Below are 13,996 nucleotides of genomic sequence, written 5' to 3'. Positions count from 1 at the left end.
GTGGGTGTGTGTGTGTGTCATTACAATGAAAGTTGATTATTGTTGTTAAAAACAGAGTAGAGGTCACAGCAGATCGGACACTCCGGGGGTTTGTTGGGGGGTTAATTGGTGACCTCTGGCTGGAGTTGAGCCATGCTAACAGTTTCCCTCTGTTTCAAGTCTTTGTGCTAAGCTACGTTAGCCTGGCTGGTATTGATCTCCTCCACATACCAAACTCACTATACAAAAGGTGATGGGGGTTTTTACTTCTTCCTACTCCTTTCCAAGCATGTTTAATTTTATTTAATTTATTTAGCAGTTTTTCTTGTTTTTGTTCTGATTATGGATACTTAGTTTGTTTGGTTTTGTTTTGATTTCACTGTTCACACATGTTCAAAACAAAGATTTCAATCAATCAATCAATCAATCAATCAATTGCTCGTGCCTTTGCGGTCACTGCTCCGAAACTTTTGAACAATTTTCCACTCTGTGTTAGAACAGCTCCAACACTTTCAACCCTCCAAATTGATTGTTTTTATCATGACAGTTCTTATTGTTTCTTATACACTGCTCAAAAAAATAAAGGGAACACTTAAACAACACATCTTAGATCTCAATTAATGAAATATTGCAGTTTAAAATCGTTATTCAATATATAGTAGAGTGTGTTGAGAACAAAATAACATAAAAATGATCAATGTAAATCAAAACACAGTGATGTTATTAATGTGCACTGTCCCTGTTTTCAAATAAACTTATAGAAAAAAAAAAAATTATCATCCCAGGTTGATTTCACATGGGTGTGATATACTTGGAGTTACAATGTGTTGTTTAAGTGTTCCCTTTATTTCTTTGAGCAGTGTAGATTGTATGTCAGTTTTTTATTTTATTCTATTTATAAAGCACCTTGGTTAAAGGTGCTATATAAATAAAGCTTAACTTGTCTAACTCTCTGCAACAACATGAAGATTTACTCCTCTAAACTTCAAACACTTGTCACTTTTATCCGACGACAGGATCGAGCCGGACGGAGCTGACTGAGTGTGTGAGATCATTTTTCTTCCACCTCCTCATTTCCAGAGTTTCTGCTGCTGCTGCCGGTGGGAGGGGAAGTGTGTGTGAGCCCACGACGAGTCAGGAGACTCTGAAGGGAAATGACCTCACCAGGACCCGGGGGATCTGACCTCGTAGCCCCCCCTACCCCCTCCTCCTCCTCCTCCTCCTCCCCCCTCCCCCTCCCACCGCTGCTGCTGCTACTGTGCTGTTTGTTGTTTTAAGCTGAGACACGCCTGGGCAACAATCCTGAACCCCCACAGCTGCTGCTTCTGAATCTCACTTTTACTGCCCAAAGGAAAGTGCAGCATGCAACACACACACACAAACACACACTTGTATATGTCTTTAAAGGGATAGTTCAACATTTTGGCAAATCAGCCCATTGCCATAATCCTCATAGTCACAGCAGTAGGTTCGTTACCTTTAATTGTCGGTGCAAGCTATTTTTAGAACGGTGGAGCAGGATTTCTTGGTTTTCCTCATCAAATACAAAATCCAACAACTCCACAACGCTCTGGTGGACAAGTTGTGACCTGCACATTCACCACGCTATGAGATAATAACACAATGTTACATCACAGAGTTGTTTTAGAGGGAAATTCATGCAAAACCACTGATGCGCGTTGCCTTCAGGGACAGTTTTTCATCAAGCAGTCTCTGTATGTCCCTCTAAAACAACTCTGTCTGGTAACGTTGTGTTATTATCTCATAGCGTGGTGAATGTGCAGGTCACAACTTGTCCACCAGAGCGTTTTGGAGTTGTTGGATTGTGTATTTGATGAGTTTGATGAGGGAAACCAAGAAATCATTCATGAGCCTCCGTAGCGTAGCTCTGAGCAGCTCGCGGCTCTGCTCCGCCGTTCTAAAAATAGCTTGCACTGACAAATAAAGGTAAAGAACCTACTGCTATGACTATAGGGATTATGGCAATGGGCCAATTTGCCAAAATGTTGAACTATCCCTTTAATATGACCTCTGGTCTGATCGGTGTGTACCTTTCCGAACGCTCCGGCGTTGGAGCTGAAGAAGCCACTGAAGCGACTGGCGGCTCGGTTCTTCCAGCTGTCGGGCCCGGCGCCGACGCTGGGCAGCGAGCCACCCATCTGTCCCACGGCATCCTGGGTGGGAATGTTCGTCTCCCCCAGGAACTCGGTCATGTTCTTCCTCCGTCGCGCCTGACCCTGAGAGAGGACACAGAGAAAGAAAGTTCACACAGCGTCCAAGACCACAAAACCAAAAACCAGAAAACGAAAGAGAGAGAAGTGAGTGACATAAGTGATTGTTTCAGCTCAGGAGGAAATACACACTGCAAAAACTCAATAATATTTGTCTTACAGTATTTCTAGTCAAAATGTCATTTCTAGTCTAAACAAATCTCATTATACTTAAAATAAGACTCATCACATTAAAAGTAGCTTGTTTCTAGACACTTTTTACTTCTTTCAAGCAGATTTTCACTTGAAATAAGTAGAAAAATCTGCTTTCACTGGCAGATTTTTCTACTTATTTCAAGTGAATATTTGTTTGAAACAAGTGAAAATGATCTAAAAACAAGTAAATTTTTAGGTGATGAGTCTTATTTTAAGTGGGAAGAGGTTAGTTTTGACTAGAAATTAGACATTTTGACAAGAAATAAGACAAATATTATTATTGAGTTTTTGCAGTGCAGCGGTTTCCAGTCAGACGGACGGACGGACAACAGAGACAATGAAGGAGAAGGAGAGAGAGAGAGAGAAGGATAAACAGGAAATCAGAGGGGAATTCTGTGACATCATCAGGTCGATTTCGAGCCGATCCGAACGGACAGACGGACGGACACAAACAGGAGAGGGAAGGACGGACGCTTCCTCACGGCCGACACTCGTTACATCCCAAGGAGCAGCAGGTTTGTTCCATAAGGACATAATGCTCTCGCTCCAAGTCTAAACCATTGTCCCCCTCCTCCATTGTTTCCCTGTCAGCAGCAACACTCTGCATCTCTGGACACTTTTACGAGCAGCGGCAAAGCAAACAAACAGGAGGGGAGGGGGGGGGGGGGGGGGTATCTGAGGAAGCAGTTGTTTTTGCCGTTATGAGTGTCAGTGCTGAGGAATCTGCTGCTGCTGCTGTGGGGGGGGGTGAGGGGGGGGGTCGAGGCTGACTGACCGACGACCCTCTTCAAACACAACGACAACAAGAAACTCACATTCCTGGACACTGACACTGTTGCAGAAACTGAGCGTCCCCATTCCAACCAAATTCTTTCGCCGTTGACCCCCCGCACACATATATACACACACACACACACACACACACACACACACACAGACAGACACACATGCAAACACAATGCAATCAAAACACCAACGCACAAAGACCGCGTCACGTCAGGTTTCAGCTTCCTCTTCCACAAACAAAGATCCTCATCATGCAACTTTTTCCACATCGTCAGTGGTGTGTGGAGCTGCACAAACAAACTAATTAAAAAATCACATCTTCAACCTTTAAAGGGACATTGTGTAAATTCTCCTGTTATCTATTCACAAAACTCTATTATTTGGTTCAAAAGTCTGTTTTTCATTAACCAGTAACAAAGTGAAGTGTTCCTTTCAGCTCTGAATGAGCCGTTCATATCATTCATATCTCCATGGAGCGGGTAAGCTCGGTGCTGGCTGCCATGTCGTGTCGCCATGTTTTTTTACATTCAGTGGCAGCGTGACGGTAGGAAACCACAGAAACTCAGCGGAGCTTTTTTTTTTTTTTCCCGACTTCCGAGTTGTTTTGAACGCAGCATTAGCGTGTCATTTGTAATTTAATAAAACGATTTAAATAGACGTAAACATTTGGTATAGATGACAATTAATGACTTTAATATTTCAAACACTTCCCCTGGAGGATTAATAACTGCTCCTATATTAATAGACACTTAAAATATTTTGTGTAAATAACTAGTTATATAATTATATTCTGACTTTTTTTACACATTCATTGTGTTGTGAAATTTATTGATGCATAATAATCGTGGTATAACAACTGCAGATCTTTTACTTCAACAGACTCAGCCTCTCTCAGGCTGCAGCAGCATCGGCCTCACACAGCTTCATGTGTTTGGACCAAATACGTAAATAACTGTAAAACAGAGCAGGACGAAACGCCGGAGTATAAAAACCGACAACATCAAACGCACACGAGGCAAACAGAGGTAAACAACCTGAATGAAAGCGGCCTGATAACGGCTCAGGGCGGTTTATAATCATCTGTGACATGTGTATGTAACTGAAAACTTAGAGACAGAACAGAGATGTAAATATTATGAACGGCTCCTTTTCTGCGCTGCACAAAAGCACTTAAGTGGAGTAAAAGGGCCTAAAACACTAAACACACACACACGGTTGCATAACGAGATAGTAAATCAATGTGTGTGTGTGTGTGTTTGGTGGGGGGTCGTGCTGCAGGTTTAGGAAACAGCTTTTACTCCTTTTATAAAGAGGAGGAGAGTGACTCAACTGCAAATAGAAGCTTTTCTATCCAGAAACGTGGAAACGAGACAAATTTAGAGAGAAAAGGAAACGAATCTGGAGCCATTTAGGGTTTTTTTTCTTTGTGTGTGTGTTTTTTTTATAAAGTGGGGATATGTGGTCCAAAAAGTTCAAGCACACAGGTGTCAGGAAGCGTAGAGGAGGCAGCCTGGACCCTGAGCTGCTGCCAACTCACTAATGGCCCCAGGGAAAAAAAAGAAAAAGAGAAGGAACAGAGCCGAGTCCTGTGTACTTTAGTTTAAGTGTGTCTGTGTGTGCATGTGATGTGACAGCACCGAGCTGTGGAAATGTAAAACAGGTGTGATACACTACAAACACTCAAAATCTTACCAAGAATATTTGTCTTATTTCTAGTCAAAATGTCATTTCTAGTCAAAACAAATCTCGTCATACTTAAAATAAGGCTCATAACATAAAAAGTAGCTTGTTTTAGACACTTTTTTACTTATTTCAAGTGTATTTTCACTTGAAATAAGTAGAAAAATCTGATAGTGGAGCAAGTGTTTCGTTTTTATTACAAGCACAGAACAACTTGCTTTCACTGGCAGATTTTTCTACTTATTTCAAGTGAATATTTGTTGAAACAAGTGAAAATGATCTAAAAACAAGTTCATTTTTAGGTGATGAGTCTTATTTGAAGTGGAAAGAGATTAGTTTTGACTAGAAATGAGACATTTTGACAAGAAATAAGACAAATATTCTCGGAAAGATTTTGAGTTTTTGCAGGGTAAAGAGCTCATACAGTAAATACACTGTAGGAAAAGGAAGAAGAAGGAGAAGAAAGTTGCTTAAAGAAGAACCCAGTGTGTGTGTGTGTGTGTGCGCCGAGGCCAGGAAGTTGTAATTATAAGCAGAGCGAGCGACAGTTTCCCAGTAACAGTAACAGAGCTCACCAGTGAAGCCAGCGGCATGTCAAAAGTAACAAAAACCATCCTAATCCTTCACAATTGGATTCATGGATCGCAGCCCATTGGTCCTGCAGGCAGCTGCTGCAACAGCTCAACGGCGGCGGCGTCTCGCCTCCTTCTCCTTCTCCTTCTCCTTCCCTCCTCCGTGTCCTCCTGTCCGCTCCACCGAGGGGACACACACACACATCCACACACACCGCCGTCCAACTCCGACTCTATTCCAGGAAGCTTGTGTTAAACGTTTTCACTCTTGGGACGTCCCGTTCCAGCTGTTGACACGGTCCAGATCTTATGTCCTTGTCCTTGTCCTCCCAGCTTCTCCTTCTCCTTTTTCTATTCTCTATTATTATCTCTATTTATTATCTGTGTCCCGTCCTGTCTTATATCCGTCTGTCCGTCCACGCTCTTCTCTTCTCCTCTCTTCTCTTCTCCTCTCTTCTCCCGGCACCGACCACTATGCTTGCATTTCATACAGACACTGGCCTGAAGTCATAGCAACCAGGAGGATCCTGATTCCTGCCTCATTGTGTTGGGCAGGAAGGCAAAGGCAGGGCCGGCCGGGACACACACACACACACACATGCACACACACTCCCCCCCCCCCCCCAAAAAAAAAGGAGGCTGATCTGAATATTTGGAGGCGGAGTCAGGGTGACAGCTTGTCGGGAGCTCCCTGCTTCAAACACACTGATCCTAATTCTGTTTCTGCTGCTTAAGATGCCAAAGAACTCAACAAACTCCACATCTTCTTCTTTTTTTTTTTTGCATCTTGTTGTCTTTATAAAATCGTCTTTTTCCCTCTTTTTTTTTCTCCCTCCTAAATTCCGCAATTACCAGAATAAAAAGCGAGATAATAGAAACCACAGAGCTTCATTCTTTACTCTTATTTGGAAGTGGCCGCTGCTCCATTCTTCTTCAGGTTATCTCCCATCGCTGCAGACCTTTGAACAATGACCACGCTCCTTTTGGCCAAAAAAACAAGGAAAGAAATGCAGCCGATAATGGCCCGACGGGAAACTCCCTTTGTTTACTTGCTTGTTGCAGCACATTTAAATTTAATAGGCGGCTGCAGATAAGAACCAGCACACCAACACAAACACACACACACACAAACTCCTGGAGGAAACTTCCTTGAACATGAAAACTGAAAATAAACCAGGAACTATTTTTCTGATGATAACATACGGCAAACATTTCAGCTTGTGTTCACTCTTTAAAAATGTATAATATGTAGGAATTCCCCCCATCTAGCGGTGCGGTTGCATATCGGAACGTATTCTTGATGTTGCATTCACGTGAAATCGGGCAGATGTCAGACGGACAACAGACGCTGCATGTAACAGGATAAACAAGCGTCTATGTAAACAAGTGGTCGGCCAGCACGAGGCAAAACAATACAGGCCTGACAATATGTTGTCATGGTGATGTTGTATTGTTTACCTCCGATGGCCGTCTGCCTGAATGCAACACCAGTGCCTCCGCTGAGTTTCCGTGGTTACCTACGGTCACGCTGCCACTCAACGTAAAAAAAAAATGGCGATGCAACATGGCCGCCTCGGTTCGGTGCGTCGCCCACTTATGTATTTGTAACGACTTCAACAACTCATTCTAAGGTACGAGAAAGCTTTCATTAGTATGCGGCTGTGATTCCACTTCAGTGAAATACGGATTTATGAAAGAAATATTTGATTTTTGCTAATAAAAAGCCAAATAAGTTGAATACTGGGGCCTTAATGTGAATGTTGTATAAAAGAAGCTGCAGATAATAATACCACTTGTACCTCGGGAGTCCTCCTCCTCCTCCTCCTCCTCCTCCTCCTCCTCCTCCTCCTCCGTCTGCCTAACTAATTACGTTTACAAGGTTTCCCCCGTGTGCCTCCTGTGTAAACCTGTCAGTCAGAGCCCAGGGCAGCGAGAGCTTCCTTTTGTTCGGACCCCAGCTCCATCTGTGACCTGCAGGTCTGAGCAGTGAGTGGTGGTGGTGGTGGTGGTGGTGGGGGGGCAACAGGGGGAGGCAGGGGGGTGGGGGGGCATTAGTCAGGTTAATGATATCAAGCTCTGTGCTGCTGCTGCTGCTGGGTCTTATCTTATCTCCGGGTTTGTTGCACTAACCTTGGCCTGGAAAGGAGAGAAAATCTTTTTGCACGGTGGGACGAGATTGTATTGAAATAAGTGGAGCAGCATCATCACCACCACCACTTATGACCCCCCCACCCCCACACACCTCCCCCCACCACCTCCTCCTCCTGCTGCTACTCCTGCCTTCATGTTAGTCCACTGATAACAGCTCCCCTTGATCAGCTCGCTTTGATTAACGATGGGAAAACAGCACGACACTGACCTTCCTGAGCGCCAGGACACACACACACACACACACACACACACACACACACACACACACATATATATAGCCTATGTCATGTGTGTGCATAAGCAGGAAATAGAAACTAAAGGACCCCCCCCATCCTAACTCCAAACACACACATCATGTTTCAAGGCCACTTCAGCTCCAATAATCAGCAAACAGAAGCTCTGAGCCTCAGGTGAGACATGAGAGTTGTCACAACAATGCTCCATTTAATGGGACCATAACACCCCCCACACCCACTTTTTTTCTTCCAACCCCCCAGCCATCATCACACTTCACCCCTCACACACATACACATAAAGCTGATGTTTCCAGAGCAGCAGATGAGATCAAGTCAAAAACAAAACCCAAGATAGCGGCTCAAACTGTTCTGTAAATGACATTAAATCCAGTCAAACGTGTTGATTATTCTCATTATACGTTATTTTTATCCATTCATTACTTTAATGTTTTACTCATAAAATGTTAAATACTAAAAAAATAAAAAAATAAAAGCCTCCACAGACAGAACAAACGCGCTCTAAAGCCATAAACCCTTCATTATATTTACACTCACAGGTTTTTAATGAGCCTGTTTCTGTATTTAGTTTCTCCATTAAAAGTGAGAGTGGACACAAAACTGACAACACTATAATTCAACAGCTTCCAAAATGATCATAAAGTTGAGTTAAGACTCTCTTCATTTACCTCAGGCCTCTTGTTGTTGCACTACAGCAGGATTAGTTTAGTTTAGTGTACCTAATAAACTGGACACTTCTATTCTGATTATTATAATGAAATCTAATCTTTGCATCAGAGAAGCGGGAAACAACCAGTTTTTTGCTTAAAAATGAGTGAATAATAATTCATCCCCACATCTCTACAATGTTGGTGATGCGTTCAGGGTCGCCTCAGTAAAAAAAAAAACTCACTCTCTGTCTCATCTGACAGTCGTCGGCCGGTGTTGGTTTGATGACAGGAGGAGGCGACTCAGGAATGTCTGAGTCCACATGCAGCAGATCCCAGCTGCGCCACGACGTCAGCCGCCCGAAACGAACCATCGTAATATCCACAGAAACAAAAAGTAAAAAAAAAAACCAAATCTCAAAAGATTTAAGAATAATAATAACTAAAAAAACCAAAAGTAAAATCTTAAAACGTCAGGAAGGAGAAGAATCCATTTCCAGGGAGTCGGACATCGGAGCTGCTGAGCTGCAGACACTGTAACTGCAGGACAAAGCTCACACACACACAACTAACTATCATAAAGGTGTGTGTGTGTTTAGCTGCCACTTATCTCCACCTTAAGGCATTATGGGAAGTACTTTGTCTCTCCACACACACACACAAACCACCTGAGTGTGTGTGTGTGCTCTCAGCTCTCACTTTGCAGCTCCTCCCATTTTTACCATGTGGGGGAAAAAAATAATTGTTAGAACCTGATATAATTAATTAGTGTCATTAGAGACTGTGCTAGAAAATACATGAGTCATTCACACACAAACACACAATACACACACAAACACTGGACAAACCGGATCGAGCAGGGAAATTATTCCAATATTAGATCAAAACAGAAACGTGCGTGAGTAAAACATTTTATCATTTCACATTATTAAATTAAGTGATGCTTCTTTTTTTTGGTAGGCTAGTTTATTAACAAGATATTCTAAAAACAAATTCTTTATAAAATAAAAGCCTTTTTAACCCCCTTAGGCAGCTATTTCACATTGTTGGGCTTTTATTCTGAAATTCTTTGGGCTTTAAACGCCATGGGTCACTTTTATTTTACCTTTTCTTGGTTGTTTTGTTTCTCTCTTGATTTAAATGTGTCTTAAATGATTATTTATCTGTATAAGCACCTTTTTTTTTTTAACAAAGGTGCTATATGAATAAAGTTTTTCTTATTATTATGAGAAAAATAGCAATTAGTGTTTTAAAAAATGCTCAAAACAACCAATAAATGATTTATAATGATGATTTTAATTGATTTATCTGGTCACTAACTGACTCTAGATTGTGCAACACGTATTCAACCCCATGTAATTGTTATTAAGTAAATTTAACACATAATCCAATAAGGTTTCCTGCCCTTTCTTGTATATTAGCACTTGTGTCGGGGGTAAAACTTCTCACTTTACAGTCTTGTATTTATATACCTTTGAGATCTTATCATCAAGTCAATCACTGATACTTCTCACTCTATTAACAAACTATAGCGACTGTTGTCCGGGGGACACTTCATGTTTTCAGTCAAGCTCTTCAGATCAAACGGAGGCGCCCGCCGTGTGACCGCCGCTTGATTCAGCCATTGTCATTCAAAGTGTCTCTGTGTTCGCTCCACGACTGAGCCCATTGTGAGGCACCACAGAGGTCAGATAGAGAGAGGGAGAGAGAGAGGAAGAGGGAGGGAGGGAGAGAGGGAAAGAGGGAGGGAAGTTGGGGAACTCCACTTGTGTAATGCAGGAGGTGAAAACGCTCGACCCACTTTGCACAGAGGAACTCCAACTAACATCCTCCACCCTCATGCACACAAAAGCTGCTGCTGAGTGACTGTGTTGTCTGAGCTGCATGAATATAATAACCTCAGCAGACAGATGTGAATCCCTCTGTGTGTGTGTGTGTATCTGTGTGTGTCTGTGTGTTAGTGTGTTACTGTATTTCAGGTTCAGTCAGAAGACGACACAGCGGCCGCTCCCTCCACTGTCTCTCAGTGTCTCTCAGCTCTATGTGGGTTCCTCTGTCCCTGTTTCCAGCCCTGGAGGATTTTTCCGTCGTCCTGCATCAAGTCCTTGTCTGTTATGAAACAACATTATCTTTCTATCTATGCATCTATTTGTCTCTGTCTTGTCTTTTCCACATAACAAAGACTCCTCCTGCTCCGTTTTGTTTGCAGACATGAAAACCAAAAGGGTGAAACTCATATTTGTCTTGTTTCTTATGGCTTCATCAGCATTTTTACTGTTTAAGATTCTGTCTATAAACTGTGAGAGGACGCGTCATGATTGTGATGTTTTAGGATGAACTGTTTCTGTTCATCCAAATATCTAAAAACCAAAATATATATATCATTTTTTCAGAGATGTAAATTTTGGGGAAAAGCAACAAGTCGTCACTTCGCCGATCAGTCAGGTGACCAATTATAAATAAAAACTGATTCATCATCAGATATTTGCAGCGTTAGTCTGAACTGAGTTTCAGTGGCAGAAACCAGAATAATGAAACATGTCATGTCATGTTCTTCTGTGTGATTAATACACCGTTGTTGCTGTTTTTTAATGAATCACTGAATTCATTTAGTAAAATAGGCCAAACTTCAAAATAACAATGAACTGAAACACGCAAGAATCTCATCTGAAGTAATACAATATGATAAAATATTGGTTTAAATTGGCGGTGATCTGATCTAAAGCTGCAATTAATAATAATAATGATTTATTTGACTAATTGATTGACATTAGCTGATAGAGCTGAAGGAGACTCGTGTCATTTTATGTTTATTTAAAGCAGCAGATCATCAGATTGAACAATAAACTCAGACTGTCACATGATTTTCAATATCAGTTTGTATTGTGAAGCTTTCAAGGCCTCGGCTGGTGAATGAATGTTGTGTTATTGTGTGTGTGTTGAATCTTTTACGTAATTTCCCGGCAGTGTGAATTTCTATTACTTTCACTTGTGAAGAATTACTTAACTTTTTTTTTTTTTACACTCTACAATAAAATGAATCTGTATTCTGTACAATAAAAAAGTAAAAACCTGTTGTGTTCTTCCTTTACCTGCTGAGTCAAACCATGACCACATGACACCTGAGCTTCAGTCATAGTATTTTTAGTTTTCACTAAAGTTCTTCTCTTCGATCCTGATTTTATATTTCATTGTCTTCAAAAAGAGAAGCCAAACTCCTCAGATAATAAACATTATTTATATTCAGATTCAAAGATGAGTCGATCTGAGCGGAAAGCTTCAGTCCAGGTCAGGTTTTCAGGAGTTCAGGTGCATTATGGGAGTCCTGAGTCCACTGTTACATATGTGGAGGATCAATTACCTGATATTATCTCTGAGGGAAAGTGGAACGTGTAACATAACTCTGCAAAACTCACACACACCTTTCCTCTTCTCCACAGGTTTTATGATGTTTAACTTGAGTCAGAGGAGTTCGACAGCAACCTGAGGTGTTGTCTGCACTGCACTGCGCCATGGCAACTGATGGACGTTGTGTGTTACATAAGGACGGAGAGCGAGGGATCAATGTTCTCAAAGTGAGAACCGTCCGGCGCAGAGTTGGCAGATGAGTTTTCGTTATCTTTATGACGGCGACGGCTGTAAAAGCTGCTCTTACTTTCAGTTGTCGGGAAACAGGAAAGATGAGACAAGCAAAAGCAGCGAGCGTTTATTTGATACCAGCGTTTTCCCCTAAAACAAAATTCTGTGTCTCAAGTGTGAAGGTTGTTTTTTTTTTTTAGCTCCAACCTGAATATCCTGAGGATTAATGGCCTCCTGCTTCCTGAGCAGGTAGAATTAGTCACAGCTCTGATGACAGCATGGAGCAGCAGGGGAGTCCCAGCTGCGACCCTGACAAGAACTGGTTTCAGTTTATGTGAAACAAGTCTGATTCCTGTACAGTGAAGCTTTAGAGTAGCAGAAACCACCATGTGTGTAACTTATTTGGCTTTTTATTAGCAAAAATCACATATTTCTTTCATAAATACATATTTCACTGAAGTCGAATCACACCTGCATACAAATGAAAGCTTTCTGGTACCTTAGAATGAGTTGTTACAAGTCGTTACAAATACATAAGTGGGCGACGCACCGAACCGAGGCGGCCATGTTGCATCGCCATTTTTTTACGTTGAGTGGCAGTGTGACCGTAGGTAACCATGGAAACTGAGCGGAGCTGTGGGCTCGGCCTGTTAAAACTGTCACCACTGTGTAGTGTGAGGAAGGACGGAGGCACTGGTGTTGCATTCAGGTGCAGTCAGGCAGACGGCCGTCGGCAAACCAACCGGATGTCATTTTACTCGACAAGAGAAAGACGGTAAAACAATACCACATCACCATGACAACATATTGTCACGCCTCGTGCTGGCGGACCACTTGTTTACATAGACGCTTGTTTATCCTGTTACATGCAGCGTCATTGTCTGTCTGACGTCTGCCCGATTTCAGGTGAATGCAACATCAAGAATACGTTCAGATATGCAACCGCACCGCTAGATGAGGGGAATTCCTACATATTATACCTTTAAATTTCTTTATAGGTCAGTCTGCACCAAAGGTGACTGGATTCACTGCTGATATTGTAAGGGTGTTGATAATAAAATCAATTAAAAAAAGGATGGTGCTTCATGGGAACTATCAGCCGGACTGGAATGTGTCTCTGACCAATCGGGGCGCCGCCCGGCTAAAGCTCCTACTGTCGTAAAATAATCAATCCAGATCATCAAAGCTCTCCGTGCCCCATCACAGCCGCCAGCCAGGGGCCATAAATCCTAACATGCACGCAATAATAAAAAATAAAAAAACCTGAAAATACCACGATCAAACAAGAAAGCAACTTTTTAATACATGAAAGGGACCGAGTCTGACGCTGCGATGCCAGAACCTAGAGTCCAGTCACCAGGCAAATATCACAACCTCTCTTTCTTTCCTTTCTTTCTCTCGCTTTTTTTTTTTTTTTGGAAGCAAGACCCTTGTTTCCATAAAAAGCAGCCATGCATGCATCATTTACCCCTGAGTGCCACAGCTGCTGCCATAGAAACTGAAAGAGCGCGCTCGGTGCCCACATGCCCGAGCAGAGCAGAGCTTTTGTGCTGCAAACAGCTTTTAAAGAAATATGGACTGGCACAAAAAAAAAAAAAACACACAGAAAAAGGGAGCTCAGTGAAGAGAAGAGAAAGGCGTCTGCTGCTGTCGAGTCTGTTAAAGATTAAAGTATCAATAGACGTCAATGAGCCCGAGTCCAGTTCTCCTCAGTCAGTCTCACACACAAAGAGAGAAAGGAGAAGGTTTATTTACAGAGGCACCTGAACTTTACTCCAATATGACTCCTCTACTTTAACTCAGAGGGAAATACTGCAGCGGTTTAGCTTTAAACTCCTGCAACACTCTCACTATGACAAACAGCAAAGGATTAAAATCTGTGTAACTGTCTTAATACCACACATTCTGCTCCAACAACTATA

The 13,996-nt window shown here is 42.1% G+C and overlaps 1 protein-coding gene across 5 annotated transcripts in view; it reads right to left on the bottom strand.

The window, feature by feature from the left end:
* The window catches only part of plekhg5b (pleckstrin homology domain containing, family G (with RhoGef domain) member 5b), a gene marked incomplete at its 3' end in the record, with an annotated part of 67,233 nt that overhangs the window by 14,591 nt on the left and 38,646 nt on the right, over window positions 1–13,996 (bottom strand). For all 5 annotated transcript variants that reach the window (XM_083975275.1, XM_083975276.1, XM_083975274.1 and 2 more), the window contains exon 8: window positions 2,031–2,216. In XM_083975275.1, the coding sequence (XP_083831401.1) occupies window positions 2,031–2,216 (186 nt within the window). The remainder of the gene's footprint in view (window positions 1–2,030; window positions 2,217–13,996) is intronic.

Source organism: Trachurus trachurus (genome assembly GCF_905171665.1).
Source record: "Trachurus trachurus genome assembly, chromosome: 7".
Taxonomy (NCBI): Eukaryota; Metazoa; Chordata; class Actinopteri; order Carangiformes; family Carangidae; genus Trachurus; species Trachurus trachurus.
Note: the sequence above shows the minus strand (reverse complement) of the source record. Positions and strands in the feature narration are given on the sequence as shown.